The following is a 15,004-nucleotide window of genomic DNA, read 5'->3' as shown; positions in this document are numbered from 1 at the left end:
AGAGCCTTAAATGGCTGGCTTCTAACCAACGTTAACATTTAATAGGGTTTGACCTTTACTGTGAAGAGTAAAGTAAATTTATTGCATCCCGCAATCATTTGAGAGTATAAATATAGGATAAGCTTAGCTATGTGGGGAGAGTAAAAATGTAATGTTCCTTATGCGTGTCAAAAATATTTGCATGATTTTTTAATTAGAAATAGACGGAATTTTTATACTTAACTTTATTAAGTCTTTTTTGGTAGCAGTGAACTATTTTGTGTTAATTATTAAATTAAATAATCCGGTCAGCATTTAAGTGTGAATTTATTTATACACGATATACCTTATGGTGTTTAGAACTGTGATCAATACGAATTGATATGAAATCCATATTTCGAAACTTGAACATGAAGCGGAGCAGGAATCGTGTTGTTACAAACCCTTTCCTGTTGAGGAGTGAAGGTCACAACGATCGATGACACAAAACATTTTCTAGTTAACACTTAAAAACTGTTACAAGACTGAGAAGAAAAATGGCCAACTGATCAAATAAATCTTTGTTACAGGGCTACCGAGAATGATTCTAGATTGATTGGTCCTCTATTGCTGCAGCGAATTCGAGTTTCTATATGTGCTCTCGGGTTTTTTATCAAACAAACTTAAACTGGTTAATTGGCTGATTCTTACCAGCCTTTTTCCAAGTCAGTTGAGGAGTTAAAGACAGCTAGAAAACTTGCTTTATTGTGCATTACCAGGACTGAATGCCATAGGGTTGGTGAATACATTCTTATTGAATTGAATAGTTTATTTTCTCCCTATAACATCATCAGTGCTGTACACAGGTGACTACCAATCTATCAGCATTCCAGTACAAGGGTTTGGTAGATTATTACATTGGTATAAACTGAGCCATATGGTTGAAGCCAATACCCTGGCTTCTTTCAAGAAATTAACTACAACCACATGAGCCTCATTGGGCAAATGGCCTCTAAAAGCATGAAAACAAGTGATTTAATTACAACATATGTACATCACATATGCCTATTACAAATGAATCTTGCAGCGTTCACAGACGTCTGACCTTACCTGAATCACTTCATGTTTCTTTGTTCTCTAACTTTAGTGTAGAAATGTTGGGGGATTAAAAACTAAAACAGGATTGTGGAGAAGCAGTTTTTATTGCTTTTCTGTTTCCCCTTATAGGTAAACAGTTATGACTTACTATCCCCTTTATCTTAATCTGTTTTGTTTAAACCAATTGCTTTATATGTCTTATTAGTATTCTGACAGCATTTTATCTCATTTGAAAATAATTAAAATGACAACATAAAACCTTACATGATATAAGCTCCAAGTTTAAAAAAAAACAATTGGTAGGACATTTATTAAACTAATGGCATGCTTAAAATGAAAAATGTTTCTGGTTATATGAGCAAAACAATAGGACTAAAATACTTCTGGAATTTGGGAACAATGCTGCCATAAGCTTTTGTAAGTAAATGTTTTTTTACACAGTGTTTAACATTTTCTTCAGTGGATTAGTCTTCCCCATGACATTGATTACCACATTGGTATGCGTACTGAAATTGAAAAAAAAATACAGTATTAAATATGAGTATGTATGAATGAGCATTTTATTAGTTATTTCCCTTCAAGAGTGAGCCTAAATGTTTTGATATACATAGATGCTTGATGCAATATGTTAAACATTTCTTAGTTTTACAAAATAACATTCAATTATACAAACAACAGTGCAGCTGGTTAAAATCTACTAATATTGTCACAAGAGGCCATAATAACCTTGAATAAGATTAGGTTAATTCAGATATCTTAACTGCAGGCTGCACTCATATTGTAGTTAACAGATTGTATGAAATATTAAAAACTATAATACAAATTAAGGCCTTCAACTAAGGTTTGTAAATAACAATAGCTAAACATTTGTTGAAGACAAATGTTCTGGGAAGTCACAAGTAACTCTCAGATGTGAAATACACTGACAAATCTGGATTAGGCTGTGTATATCACCTTTAATTCTGGATAGAAAAAACAATTAAAAAAATGAGAATTACAAAAATGCCTAAGTGACCTATGCACTGCATAGAAATTATATTTTGATTACTTCATACACAGTGTAATAAAACATTGCAATAAGATTTTTATAAGTGTCTACACAGTGTTTTTGGGAAAGTAAGTCAAACCGAGATCCTGAGAAATAATAATAGGTATTCCAAAGATGATTCTCCAAAGTTTTCTATCAGGACCAATGTTCAAACAAGAAAACATTGTATAGTAACCATTTTCTATTACTCATTCAAACAAATTGTTTCCTTGGTACTAGACTGCATATATAATCAAAGACAGTAGGTCATGTTTTTCCTGTAGATAAATGGCTAACTGTCTATTACATTGGCCCTCAGGGCACATCAACATCAAAGGTGTTTTGAGCTTCATTATTCAAACAATCTGCTTCCACTGAGAGACAGACATTGCTCAATGCCACCTACAATGTAACAGTAGTTTTAAGCCTCAGGGGGTTGTACCAATGAAAAGCTGTTCTGAATGGAGCCTGAGAAACCATGCTGAAGAATTAAACCATACAAGGTGGCTTAGTCTGTTAAATAAGGGATTTTATTTTTCCATTCTATATTTTTTCATTAGGGCTAACTGTCCTCTGTAATAGAGATGCACATTTTTGCAAACAGTGGTTTTTCAGGCACAAAGTGTTTGCGGGCCCCACCTCTGTAATTATTTTTAATTTATAGATTTTATCAAAAGTGACTTATTCCTATTTATACAGCTGAGTATTTTACTGAAGCAATCCGAGTGAAGTACCTTGCTCAAGTGTCTAACAGCAGTGCCACATCTGGTAGTTGAACACAGTCTTCCACCCAAAGGAATTTAAAAACCTGAGTGGGCCCCGATACTCATAACATGACAAAAAAACTGGAAATTTTATTGTCTTCAGAATAACCCACAACAAACATTAAAAACACATGGCAGTTTACTTGGTGGTTTACTTCACAGGGAGTTTAAAAGAACCCAGCCTCGGTGAGGTATGTGTTGGTTTCTAGGAGCATGCCTTTGATATACACTCGAACGGTGTAAAAGAGTGTGAGGAAGTCCTGTGTGCTGAACACTGTGTCAGCCAACGCAAACCCCAATGTGGAAGGAATGAAACCCCGCCCGTATTCCACCATCCATGTCCCGGCGCTCCACTGCACCGAAGCTGCTTCGCCCACCACGTGGACGATAGTGTCACCTGGACACAGGAAGAAAAGACGTCAAATAGGCAACGCACACCGTTTCATCGTATTCCTCTCAGAGTAATGTTCTCACGCAGAGAACAAATAAACAAATAAACCCAGAATTCTAAAAATGACTTTTCAGATTTTGTTGAATGACTTCACATATAAATCAAACAAACTTTTAAATATGCACACACAAGAAAAAAGACACATTCAAGAGCATTCATACCAATACAATATAAAAAATGATCAGCTTAAAAAATAAAAACAAAAAACCTACGATATGACCTTGTGCATGACTGTTGATATTTTCAAATGATAATGGCATTTCTAAATATTTAGAATATTTAAGCATTACACCTTTGTGTTTAGTTGACCATTTCACTCTTTAAGACACATAGTAAGTGGATTTGACCACTCTGACAAGAACACACTAACTGGTTTGATTACAAGCAGCTAATTGATCGGAGGATCTCTTCCAGCTGTCGGTTAACAGAAGACAGGGTTTAAGACAACATGACTGGGAGACTTGTATAAGATACCCAGAACTCTTTGTGCAAAAAAATCACACCCTGTCCTTAATTCTAAAAGCACTTCCTTATAGCATTCACTCATGTCCTCTACTTATTGTTTCACTATTGGTTTTAAAGATGTTTATGCAATTATAAACTGAACACCCCACTCACCTGGATAATACACCTCACTCTTTGTAGTCCCCTCTTTCCATTGTCTAAATGTTCCAGAAATAATGGTGTCCGAAATTTCAGCCCAGTAGCGACCTAAAAAAAGAAGGTTCATCTGTAGAACAGGTTTATTTGTGGAGCTGTTAAAATTAAAACCTGATTGTTCTTTGGAAAGACCTTATTGCTACAAAGCACTACAGCACTGCAGTCTACCAAAGAAAAAGAAAGTCAGAAAAAAACATTATGCTGAATGAGCATCAGTATTAATGCATGTAAACTGTAAACTTACACAAGTAACGTTTCAATGTTGTCTCATTCAACGCGTCTGGTCAAATGCATGCTGGTCTTTGCTCTTGCTACACACTAACTGTGTCAAATAGGCAACGGCAAATTGCAAACAGGCAATTTAACATTTACCTCAAAAACTTACATTTTTCTGGTCTTAAGCAGTAGATTTGCTCTCTTAAAGATGCAGTCAAAACACACTGGACTATGGTCCCTATATAGCAGGAACCCACTACAACTGTTGTGGATAAAGATATTGACTTATGTGTGAACAGCGAGCTTGGAGAAATCCACTTTTTTCAGGTTAATTTTACTTACTGTATGGTTATATATGGGTCTTAATGAGATAAATGACTTCAAAAAATCTCATACAGTCAGAAACTGTTTCAGCTAAACAAAGTCTCTAACTGCAGGTTTGGTGACCTGTAAAGGCAGAAGCGTGTGGAAGGGCAGAGGCAAAGCATTTTATTTATAGGAGACGGACAAATCCAGATTTGTTGGGATTCCCACCTGAATGTCCGCTGGTATCCACTGCTGTTCCAAAGAGCAAGACATATTCAGTGACTGAGGCATGAAGCAGACACATGGAGCCCATCCACCCTCCAGCATTAACAAACACCCATTGCAGGTCCTCATCTGGCAGGATGTGACCAGGGTACTTCTTCCTCAGCTCAACGACCACCTTCGAGAACGCCTGCTCATGATCCAGTCCTGTTTAAACAGATACATACGGTATAATACCCCAACAAACAGAAAACTAGTACCCTCAATAATACAGAGAAACGCCACTCTCTTGCAGGAACGTGCGGAGTCGGGGATGGTTGTACACCTTGCAACAGGTAAAACCCAAAAGATTACTCTTGTGTTTGCCTGAGTAGAATTTTCAGATAATGCAAGAGTGAACAGGCAAAGCCGCCAAAAAGACAGCCTTGTGTATTTAAATATATGCATTACTGAAAATAGTTGCATTGTGTAAAATCAGTATGTTACAGGATTTAAACGTAAATGGTATTTAAAGGAGCCAACGACGCAGATCAGTGTGACAGGACAGACCACTAAACTAATTCGAACTTTTCCATAATAACTAGTCAAGAACAGACCACCTTCGCGAAATCTCCTGGTTTTCTTTCACTTGTCCCGGCGTTTAAAATATGTTTTTGGTATTTTCGTCATCACTTAACATGAACAATATGAAGAAATGATCAAAAAGTTAGGAACACTGCACTTGCCTGCATACTGTTTGGCCAGCTTCGCGACATCTTCTTTATTAAAAACATATTTTTTGCTCCCCATCCAGTACTGCAAGAACTGGATCGTTAACACTAGGACCCCGACCGCCACCACGAGTTTTAAAACCTTCGAAGTAAAAGACATTGTTGGACACTGAACACGTCTAACTCACCAAACGCTAATGGCGGTAACCATAAAAGTTAAAAAATACTACTTTAATCAAGAAATCTGATCGACGGGGCTTGCATCAAACATTAACTAACCCACATTTTCTGATACATTTTCCTGTCACGCCGAGCCGGTCTGAACCTATCCAGTCTTTAAAAAAATGACGCGCTGGGCCACCAATAGTAAGTGAACGAGGCTTCATTCGGCTCCAATAGTATGGACCCACAGTCTGCCGATGGGCGGAGAGATTGTTTTCTTCCTTAAAGCAGATGGACGAGCAAAATGTAATCCGAAATTTCTCATTTGCTCTCCACATATCGGCATATGCAATATTGTAGGCAAATACGTGAAAAAAAGATTGGTTTAAGAAACAGAATAATACAAATCTCCAAATCACGAAATGCGATGGACTGTTGTAGGTATAATTCAAGTAGTTATAGATATAATGTAGTTCAGGTAGGTCTTTTGACACCTGAAGAAGGGTCCTCAGCCGAAACGTTGTCTCTTTTTCTTTTCAGCATGAATAAACCTTTACTAGTTCTGTTATAGATGTATTTGAAATGATAAGCTTTTTACATAAAATAAAGTGCTTTATTACGTGTAATACTCATATATTTGTATATATTTTGCACCTTTGATTGATCGTTTTATAGGCACTTAAAGTAGTAATGCTGTTAATATTTCACATACAGGGCAATGGGCAAAATAAAGTTTTTCATCAGAACCACATGGACGCTGAAAATTAGATAGCAGGAAGATGACAAGTCTTGGGCTTTGGAGAACGCCTTCTTTTTACTTTTTCGCGTGGATTTAACCTCTGCTTCTTGTTGCACGCTGACGCAGCTTCTCGCTAGTCTAACCCAATCAGAATGACGTCCGGTTGTTTCCTGCTGGAGACGCAGTCTCAATCTGTCCTGCCCCATTTCAGTTTTTTGTTTCACTTTACAGAAGTGCATTCTTGAGACTGGATTTTGAATAGTTTTTTTTAAAGAACGATGGACACAGAAAATAAGAGCGAGCGCACCGGTTTCGACCCCGGAGGTAACCTATCGTTTGGCCAGATTTGTTCCTGCAAGTCATATGGTCTAATTACCTTTTGTGCAGCTGTGTTGTCATTCTGGTTGTATTGGAAATAGCACTGAGTGAGAACAGAAGATACGTGGTTCGAAACTCAAAGCTTCCAGCATCTTAAAGATACGATAAATGAACAACACCATTTAAAGATGTAGATATCAAATTGCTACTATCGTTAAAACTGGTGATGGAAACTGTTTAAGGAAGTTGTTTAAGGAACTGTTGTATTTCGTGGCATCATGGGAGATGAAGTCGGAAGGAATCTTTTCTGTCACTAAACAGTGGCTTCCTTTCTTTATATTATGCCTGTAGTGTTTGTGGAACTTCATATTTTATGCCTTCTTCAGACAACGAGATCAGCTTGCCAAGCCATTTTGTTGCTGCTTTAATGTTGTGTACCCTTAACTTAAAATAAAAAATACCTAACACTTAAAAGGCTGTAAAATGAAGTACATGGATCTGTTTCAGGAGGATAAAAACCTCTGTTAACTCCCTATTAAAAGATGAACGAAGCAAAAACTCCAAAGGTACAGTTAGTAGAACTTGGTACATAGGACTACAGAATAGAAAACACAAAGCTAAAGTTTAAACATTGTCCTTCTTTCCCCAAACAAAGATAAGTTATGAAGTATCCAAGTCTCGTAAAGGACAAAAACTATGTTCTCTAGTTATTTGTGGAGAGCGTTAGATGGATATACAGTGCCTTGCGAAAGTATTCGGCCCCCTTGAACTTTTCAACCTTTTGCCACATTTCAGGCTTCAAACATAAAGATATACATTTTTTATTTTATGTGAAGAATCACCAACAAGTGGGACACAATTGTGAAGTGGAACGAAATCTATTGGATTTTTGAAACTTTTTTAACTAATAAAAAAATGAAAAGTGGGGCGTGCAAAATTATTCGGCCCCTTTACTTTCAGTGCAGCAAACTCACTCCAGAAGTTCAGCGAGGATCTCTGAATGATCCAATGTTGTCCTAAATGACTGATGGTGATAAATAGAATCCACCTGTGTGTAATCAAGTCTCTGTATAAATGCACCTGCTCTGTGATAGTCTCAAGGTTCTGTTGAAAGCGCAGAGAGCATCATGAAGACCAAGGAACACACCAGGCAGGTCCATAATACTGTTGTGGAGAAGTTTAAAGCCGGATTTGGATACAAAAAGATTTCCCAAGCTTCAAACATCCCAAGGAGCACTGTGCAAGCGATCATCTTGAAATGGAAGGAGTATCAGACCACTGCAAATCTACCAAGACCTGGCCGTCCCTCTAAACTTTCAGCTCAGACAAGGAGAAGACTGATCAGAGATGCAGCCAAGAGCCCCATGATCACTCTGGATGAACTGCAGAGAACTACAGCTGAGGTGGGAGAGTCTGTCCATAGGACAACAATCAGTCTTACACTGCACAAATCTGGCCTTTATGGAAGAGTGGCAAGAAGAAAGCCATTTCTCAAAGATATCCATTAAAAGTCTCGTCTAAAGTTTGCCACAAGCCACCTGGGAGACACCCCAAACATGTGGAAGAAGGTGCTCTGGTCAGATGAAACCAAAATTGAACTTTTTGGCCACAATGCAAAACGATATGTTTGGCGTAAAAGCAACACAGCTCATCACCCTCAACACACCATCCCCACTGTCAAACATGGTGGTGGCAGCATCATGGTTTGGGCCTGCTTTTCTTCAGCAGGGACAGGGAAGATGGTTAAAATTGAGGGGAAGATGGATGCAGCCAAATACAGGACCATTCTGGATGAAAACCTGTTGGAGTCTGCAAAAGACCTGAAACTGGGACGGAGATTTATCTTCCAACAAGACAATGATCCCAAACATACAGCAAAATCTACAAAGGAATGGTTCACAAATAAACGTATCCAGGTGTTTGAATGGCCAAGTCAAAGTCCAGACCTGAATCCAATCGAGAATCTGTGGAAAGAGCTGAAAACTGCTGTTCACAAACGCTCTCCATCCAACCTCACTGAGCTCGAGCTGTTTTGCAAGGAAGAATGGGCAAGAATTTCAGTCTCTCGATGTGCAAAACTGATAGAGACATACCCCAAGCGACTTGCAGCTGTAATCGCAGCAAAAGGTGGCTCTACAAAGTATTAACGCAAGGGGGCCGAATAATTTTGCACGCCCCACTTTTCATTTTTTTATTAGTTAAAAAAGTTTCAAAAATCCAATAGATTTCGTTCCACTTCACAATTGTGTCCCACTTGTTGGTGATTCTTCACATAAAATAAAAAATGTATATCTTTATGTTTGAAGCCTGAAATGTGGCAAAAGGTTAAAAAGTTCAAGGGGGCCGAATACTTTCGCAAGGCACTGTATCAACACCAAGTCTTCACTTGTACTGTAGATTTTTGGATTCTAGAAAATTAAGGGAATTAATGATGTTTTCTAAATGGAACTATCAAGAAACTGACTTTCCTGAGATTTTAGTCAACTGACATAATCATCTCTAGTGCGTTTTCCTTCAAAAAAGCTTTATTCTAGTCTTGCATTTTAAAGTAGTTTTAGTTAATATATCTCTCACACAAGATACTATGTAAATATTTTTAAGTTTAGACATTGTGCAAAAACTAATATGAATAGTTAGAACTATCCTTTACAATACAATTGCTTACATGTTCATAATTATAATCCCTATGCTATATATAAGATACGGGGTATTGATGGATTAAGCAGGCTTGGCTGTACTGACGTAATATGTGTAATAGTGTGTCCGCCAGACCTTTATTATACTTTCTTCAGGTTTTAAGAATAGACTGTGAAATCACAAATGAGAAGCGACATAACTGCATTTGTGCCATGTCTTTAGAACACCAGCACATGCGCTACAACCCCCTCAGAGACTCGTGGGTCCTGGTTTCTGCTCATAGGATGAAGAGGCCTTGGAAGGGCCAAATGGAGAAACCCCCAGAGGACAATATCCCCCGCCATGATCCCTCCAATCCACTTTGTCCAGGCAGCACAAGAGCCAATGGGGAGGTAGGGTACACTAAGCACCTTGTGATGTGCCTTTAGGCTACATGAGAAGTGGTGGACTTAACCTCTGAGGGGGCTTCACATGCCAGTGGGTGCTGGCAGAGACCAGGGCCTTCGGATAACCTTCAAATTTCTAACCTGCACTTGGAAAGCCAAATCTCAGCATTTTCCATCTTGCAGTTCATCTGCTGGAAATTATGTCTGGCCAGCACTGAAATCAAGCTAGCAAACACAATAGAATTCCCTGTTGATAACTGCTGTCTCCTGAGTTTTATTTTTTAATCTGTTGACTGCTGTGATATACTGAGTCCTTCTGCGCTTGAACAAATTCCTATATCTCACTTAAGAAATGCTTTACTACTGGCTATCTTGTGGTTATTGAGCGTTCTGACTGAAAAATGCAGTTAGCTCCTTTAGAAACTAACTTGTTTTTCATCTTGCTTGCGATTTTTATGAGAGTTTTTTTGATAAATATTTTCATTTTATCACCAAAAAAACAAATTCAAGGACCAGCAGGAGATTTGATTATTTCTTCTTACTCTCTGCATAGTGCTTTCATGTAGTTTCCACTTGTGTGCTCTGCTTTGTGTTTCACTTTATACACTGTTTAAATAGCAATCAATTGCATGGCTGATAATAACATGTTATTAACATATATAAGACACTAATCAAATTGATATTATCAGTAGATTTCATGCTGTTGGGGACTTTTCAATGTAATGATAATCGGCAAAGGCTGACACTCAACAATCAATAGAGGTATTACATGGGTTTGATTGTATATAGGGTGGCTCAGAGGTATTAGCACTGTAGCCTCACAGCTCTTGCGTCCTGGGATCAATTTCAGCTTGGGGTGCCTTCTGTGTAGAGTCATCATGTCCAATGTGGATTTCGTCTTTCTTCCCAAAGTCATCATGGACAGGTTAATCTGTGTTTCAGATTGCCTCTGTGTGGGTTCCCTGCAATGGAATCCCAATTAGAGTGTCGTCTTGCTACTTTCTCCTCGAAGCCAAAAAAAAAAATGTTAATGTTTTTTAATCAGACCTTTCTGTATCAGTATGCTCTTTACACAGAGAACACCCCTCAGGGAAACAGAATAGTTAATTTATTTTTGAAAGGAGCCCAGATCCCACATAGGCAGCTGCCACTCTGTCCTAAGGAGGGTAGTAATTCCACTGAGGTACAGAATGTGTTGCAATACATGTTATCAGAGATGCAATATACAGTGTAAGTTTGTAGACAACCCATGTAATACATGTTCACTTTTATCAGGGAGAAGTTATGGAGTTACACTTAACTAATAGAACTTGCGTGCCCACATTAGTGAAGTCAATGAATTGAAGTGACAGCGACGTTTAAATTTGCTCAGTGATATTCCTACAGAGTGTAAGAGGTCAAAGAAGAAGGACATTTCATTTTAAGGACATTTATTTCTCAGGAGAAGTATAGAAAGCCTAAAGTATGTTTTAGAATTTTTTTCTTTGTGATTTAGTGAACTATGAAGAGAATAATCTTGAGACCTGGGAAATATCATAGAAGATCAGTAGCACAGAACACAGATGTTTTTACTTTGCCTTTAACCAGCGGCTGGCTGTAATGTTTATTCACTGATGGACAGATTAAAACAAATCCCAAATCAAATTGTCTTCTTAGTTTTTGCAGTTTGTTTTATGTGTTGCAGGTTAACCCTGACTATGAGAGCACTTTCTTGTTTGATAACGACTTCCCAGCACTTCAGTCTGATGCTCCAGAGCCAGGTTGGTCTACTTTCCTTTGGAAGCGAAATTACAAATTATTATTATTATCTTTCAATCCATTCACTTACAGTAAACTCAACATCCTTAGAAAAGTTTCTTTATTTCCTTCTAAGGTCTCAGTGTGTGCCCCAATGTCCCCTACGTAGAAGGAAGTCAACAAGTTCTCCTTTTTCTGCCTGTATTGTTTCTTCCTTACATTTTCACATTTAAATATAAAAATTCTTTCAGAGAATTATATCTACCACAATTATATCTACCACAAAAATGTTCAATTCTCACTCTGCACTCTTTAAAGACATCTATAATAACTGCTTACATAATTGTTTTTAACATAATTGTTCATAACCATAATTGTTTCAATAATTGCTTATATAGTGCTTTTCTGGACACTCCACTCAAAGCATTTTACAGATAATGGGGACTCCCCTCCACCGCCACCAATGTCCACCTTGATGATGCGACGTCAGCCATAGTGCGCCAGAACACTCCCCACACATCAGCTATTAGTGGGGAGGAGAACAGAGTGATGCAGCCAGTTCATAGATGGGGATTATTAGGAGGCCATGATTGATAAGGGCCAATGGAAAATTTGGCCAGGATGCCGGGGTTACACCCCTACTCTTTTCAAGAAATGCCCTGGGATTTTTAATGACCACAGTGAGTCAGGACCTCAGTTTTGCGTCTCAACCGAAGGACGGCAACTTTTAACAGTATAGTATCTCCAGTACTATACTGGGGCATTAGGAGCCACATGGACTGCAGGGTGATTGCCCCCTGCTGACCCCACTAACACCTCTTCCAGTAGCAACCTTTGTGTTTCTCAGGAGGTCTCCCATCCAGGTACTGATCAGGCTCACACCTGCTTAGCTTCAGTGGGTTACCAGTTGTGAGTTGTAGGGTGATATGGCTGCTGGCATTTGTACATGTAATGTGTTATTTCAAGGAAGTAGTGCAGGGATAGGATTATGAACTAAAATTGGAGATAAATAGTTTCAGCATCGAGGACTGAAACACTTCCTTGGCAGATGAGGAATTGAAGAAGTGTTTAGGAAAAGGGTATAGGCTAGAGGTAGGTAACAACATCTCAGTTACTCTATTGAGACATGCTGTATACTGCTGAAAATTGAACTTGATTTCCTTTCATCAGCTTAGAAATATTGCCAGAGTACAATTATATCTATCAGCTGTAAATTCTGAGAAATACATTCATGTTTTTTTTACTTCTAGACGGGGCTATTCTAATATTCTTTTTTCGGTTCTCTCTATCTAAGCTTTGTTACGTTTGCAGATTGTGCAAAATGCTACATCTAGACTCAGAACATACTTTTGCACTTTAGGTTTTCTGATATAAATTAATTATTTTTTATTACTGTAATGGAGTTTGTGGAATTTTTATTTTTGGTTAGTGCTACACAATTGCTCTATTGATCCTGCTGCTGATCATAAATTAATTGAAACAAATATACTACATTGAAATGTATCAGAAGAGCCATGAGCACCTACCTCTTTGGGGGATATTTGTGCCCAAGGCACAGGACTTGTCTTGATGTTGATGTTTATACTACCATAACAATTTAATCAATAATTTAGATATATAACTGTCTAAAAAACTGTCCTAGCAAACAATGGTGGTGTACATACAATTGCAAACTTTTTTAGTCAACTACATACACATTTATAGAAATTTAAAGTAAAACATATTTTTTGTTTTTTTTCTTTTGTACACCTTAGCTCCAGCGTGCTAAAAGTGCAGCTTCTGCATACTGTCAGATAATGTCGGGGGATGAATATGAATCTGTGTGAAACAATAGTGTTTGCCATTGACAAAGCTATTCAGAACCTATATCTGAAGAACGGTAAAATGGCAAGTAACCGTGCAAAGAGAAACATGAAAATACTTACAAGGGGGAATGCAGATGGGAGATGAAATCACAGGAGAGTGATATTATTTCATTTTTGTCTTTAGTCTAAAGGAAAGTGGTTAGTAACAACTTATTGGCACATACTGTGATAATCTGTCTTCTCCTATGTTTAATCTTCCAAATATAATATTAATGAATACATCTGGATGCGCTGAAATAGTTTTTAAGGGTATGTGTTAAAAAACATTGGAAATGAGTTAAAAAAAAACAACAGATCAAAACTTTCTGAAATTCAGGGATAAATGTAACATGGAGTGTCTTGTCTTTTATGAACACTCCATGTTACTCCATGGAGCCCACTTAAGCTACTGCTATGGGCAAAGGGGAGCTGTACAGTGTGTTTATCCTGTCTGTCTTACTCTTTTCTTACTGTCCTTATCTTCTACATAAGTGACCGGGAGGCAGAGGTAATGCAACAAATAACTTTGATATAATATTGAAATTGAGCTTTTAAAGACACCAGCATGCCTCTCAGACAAAATATGGTGCATCTCTTTTTGTGGATTTCTTTCCTAGAAAATTGTGGGGTTGTCTTTTCCCCACTGTGATAACTTTTTTCATTCCAATTGAGAGTTTTAATGACGTAGCAAATTGTTCCTTGTCTAGGACATTAGTGGGGGAGGGGCAGCAGTCTACACAGTCCAAAATGACTTTAATATGGGAAGAAACATATGAGAAACATAGCTATTTGTAGTCATTAAATATAAGAGGAAAGAAGTGTAGGAAATTCTGACTAGGCAGCATAAGTGTTATGAAGTATTTCCTATTTAAGGACTGCAAGTAGCTTAAATAGAAAAAACTCCAGCTTCTGCATTATGAAATGATCACAGAATCCCTTTAAATTTAAATACAATAAGTGTTCAGGATAGAACTAATACTTTATGATTTCATTGTACTTTGGAATAGTTACACCTGTGTGAAACAGTTATGTTCTTCCCCAGTTATCTTCATTTACGTTTTATCAGTTTGCAGTGGCCAAATGGTATGTGCTACAAGAAGTACATTAAAAAACAAGTGCATGATATTTGCAGAATATTTATTTTCATTCAAAATGAATACCACTCTCACCTAAAAAAAGAAACATTTTTGATTGTGACATTTGTAATGAAAGCGGCAGTGCTGCTTTTCTGTCCTGGAGTTCACCCTGCAGGAGGTAACATGCTCTCTTTAAGCGCAGCTAATAAATCGGAAAGCATGAAACCGGCTCCTTAATCACTGAACTGTGAACAGGCATCTAATTGTGCTATTAAGTACCCATTAACTAAAATATGTTTAATCCAAATCAATTTTCCCTTGTCAGGATCCAGCGACCATCCATTGTTTCAGACGAAAGGTGCCAGAGGTGTTTGGTAAGAAGAATTAATTATTTTTTGTCATGGCTGAATTAGTTTGCATTTATTTTATGCGAATGAGCATGTGTGTGAACTCTCACATTTAGTAGCAGAATCTTTTCTTGTTATACCAATCAGGCATGTAACTGTGACATTTTATATTTTCTGAAAGCTAGGGTAACAGATATAGCCAGTAGGGTATGGAGCAAATAAATTATGGGAAAGTGTGCAGCTAAGGATCTTTAATCCTTGAAATTGCAGTTCTATGAAAAATAGTACATAGGGTGAATACCCAATATTCAGAATGTAGCATTTACTCCTGTTTAATGAAAGCTGA

The 15,004-nt window shown here is 37.6% G+C and overlaps 2 protein-coding genes across 4 annotated transcripts in view; one reads left to right on the top strand and one right to left on the bottom strand.

Annotated features, from left to right (window-relative positions):
* Positions 1-1,598: 1,598 nt before the first annotated feature.
* Positions 1,599-5,736, bottom strand: sigmar1 (sigma non-opioid intracellular receptor 1). 2 transcript variants are annotated; one of them, XM_015340248.2, is made up of 5 exons: positions 5,696-5,736; positions 5,428-5,554; positions 4,709-4,909; positions 3,917-4,009; positions 1,599-3,244 (listed from the first exon to the last, which is right to left on the bottom strand). In XM_015340248.2, the coding sequence occupies exons 2-5, from the start codon at positions 5,489-5,491 to the stop codon at positions 3,015-3,017; spliced, it is 588 nt and encodes a 195-aa protein (XP_015195734.1). In that variant the 5' UTR covers positions 5,492-5,554; positions 5,696-5,736; the 3' UTR covers positions 1,599-3,014. The 2 variants fall into 2 exon arrangements, with proteins under 2 accessions (XP_015195734.1, XP_015195733.1); XM_015340247.2 differs by having other exon boundaries at positions 5,692-5,712.
* A 527-nt stretch (positions 5,737-6,263) lies between these two features.
* galt (galactose-1-phosphate uridylyltransferase) overlaps positions 6,264-15,004 on the top strand; it is a 92,990-nt gene continuing 84,249 nt past the window's right edge. The window contains exons 1-4 of one of the 2 annotated variants that reach the window (XM_069186957.1): positions 6,264-6,637; positions 9,491-9,660; positions 11,339-11,414; positions 14,637-14,685. In XM_069186957.1, the coding sequence (XP_069043058.1) occupies positions 6,592-6,637; positions 9,491-9,660; positions 11,339-11,414; positions 14,637-14,685 (341 nt within the window). In that variant the 5' untranslated portion in view covers positions 6,264-6,591. The remainder of the gene's footprint in view (positions 6,638-9,490; positions 9,661-11,338; positions 11,415-14,636; positions 14,686-15,004) is intronic. The other variant, XM_006627250.3, reaches the window with a different exon arrangement.

This window comes from Lepisosteus oculatus, chromosome 3 (assembly GCF_040954835.1).
Source record: "Lepisosteus oculatus isolate fLepOcu1 chromosome 3, fLepOcu1.hap2, whole genome shotgun sequence".
NCBI classification, from domain to species: Eukaryota; Metazoa; Chordata; class Actinopteri; order Semionotiformes; family Lepisosteidae; genus Lepisosteus; species Lepisosteus oculatus.
Note: the sequence above shows the minus strand (reverse complement) of the source record. Positions and strands in the feature narration are given on the sequence as shown.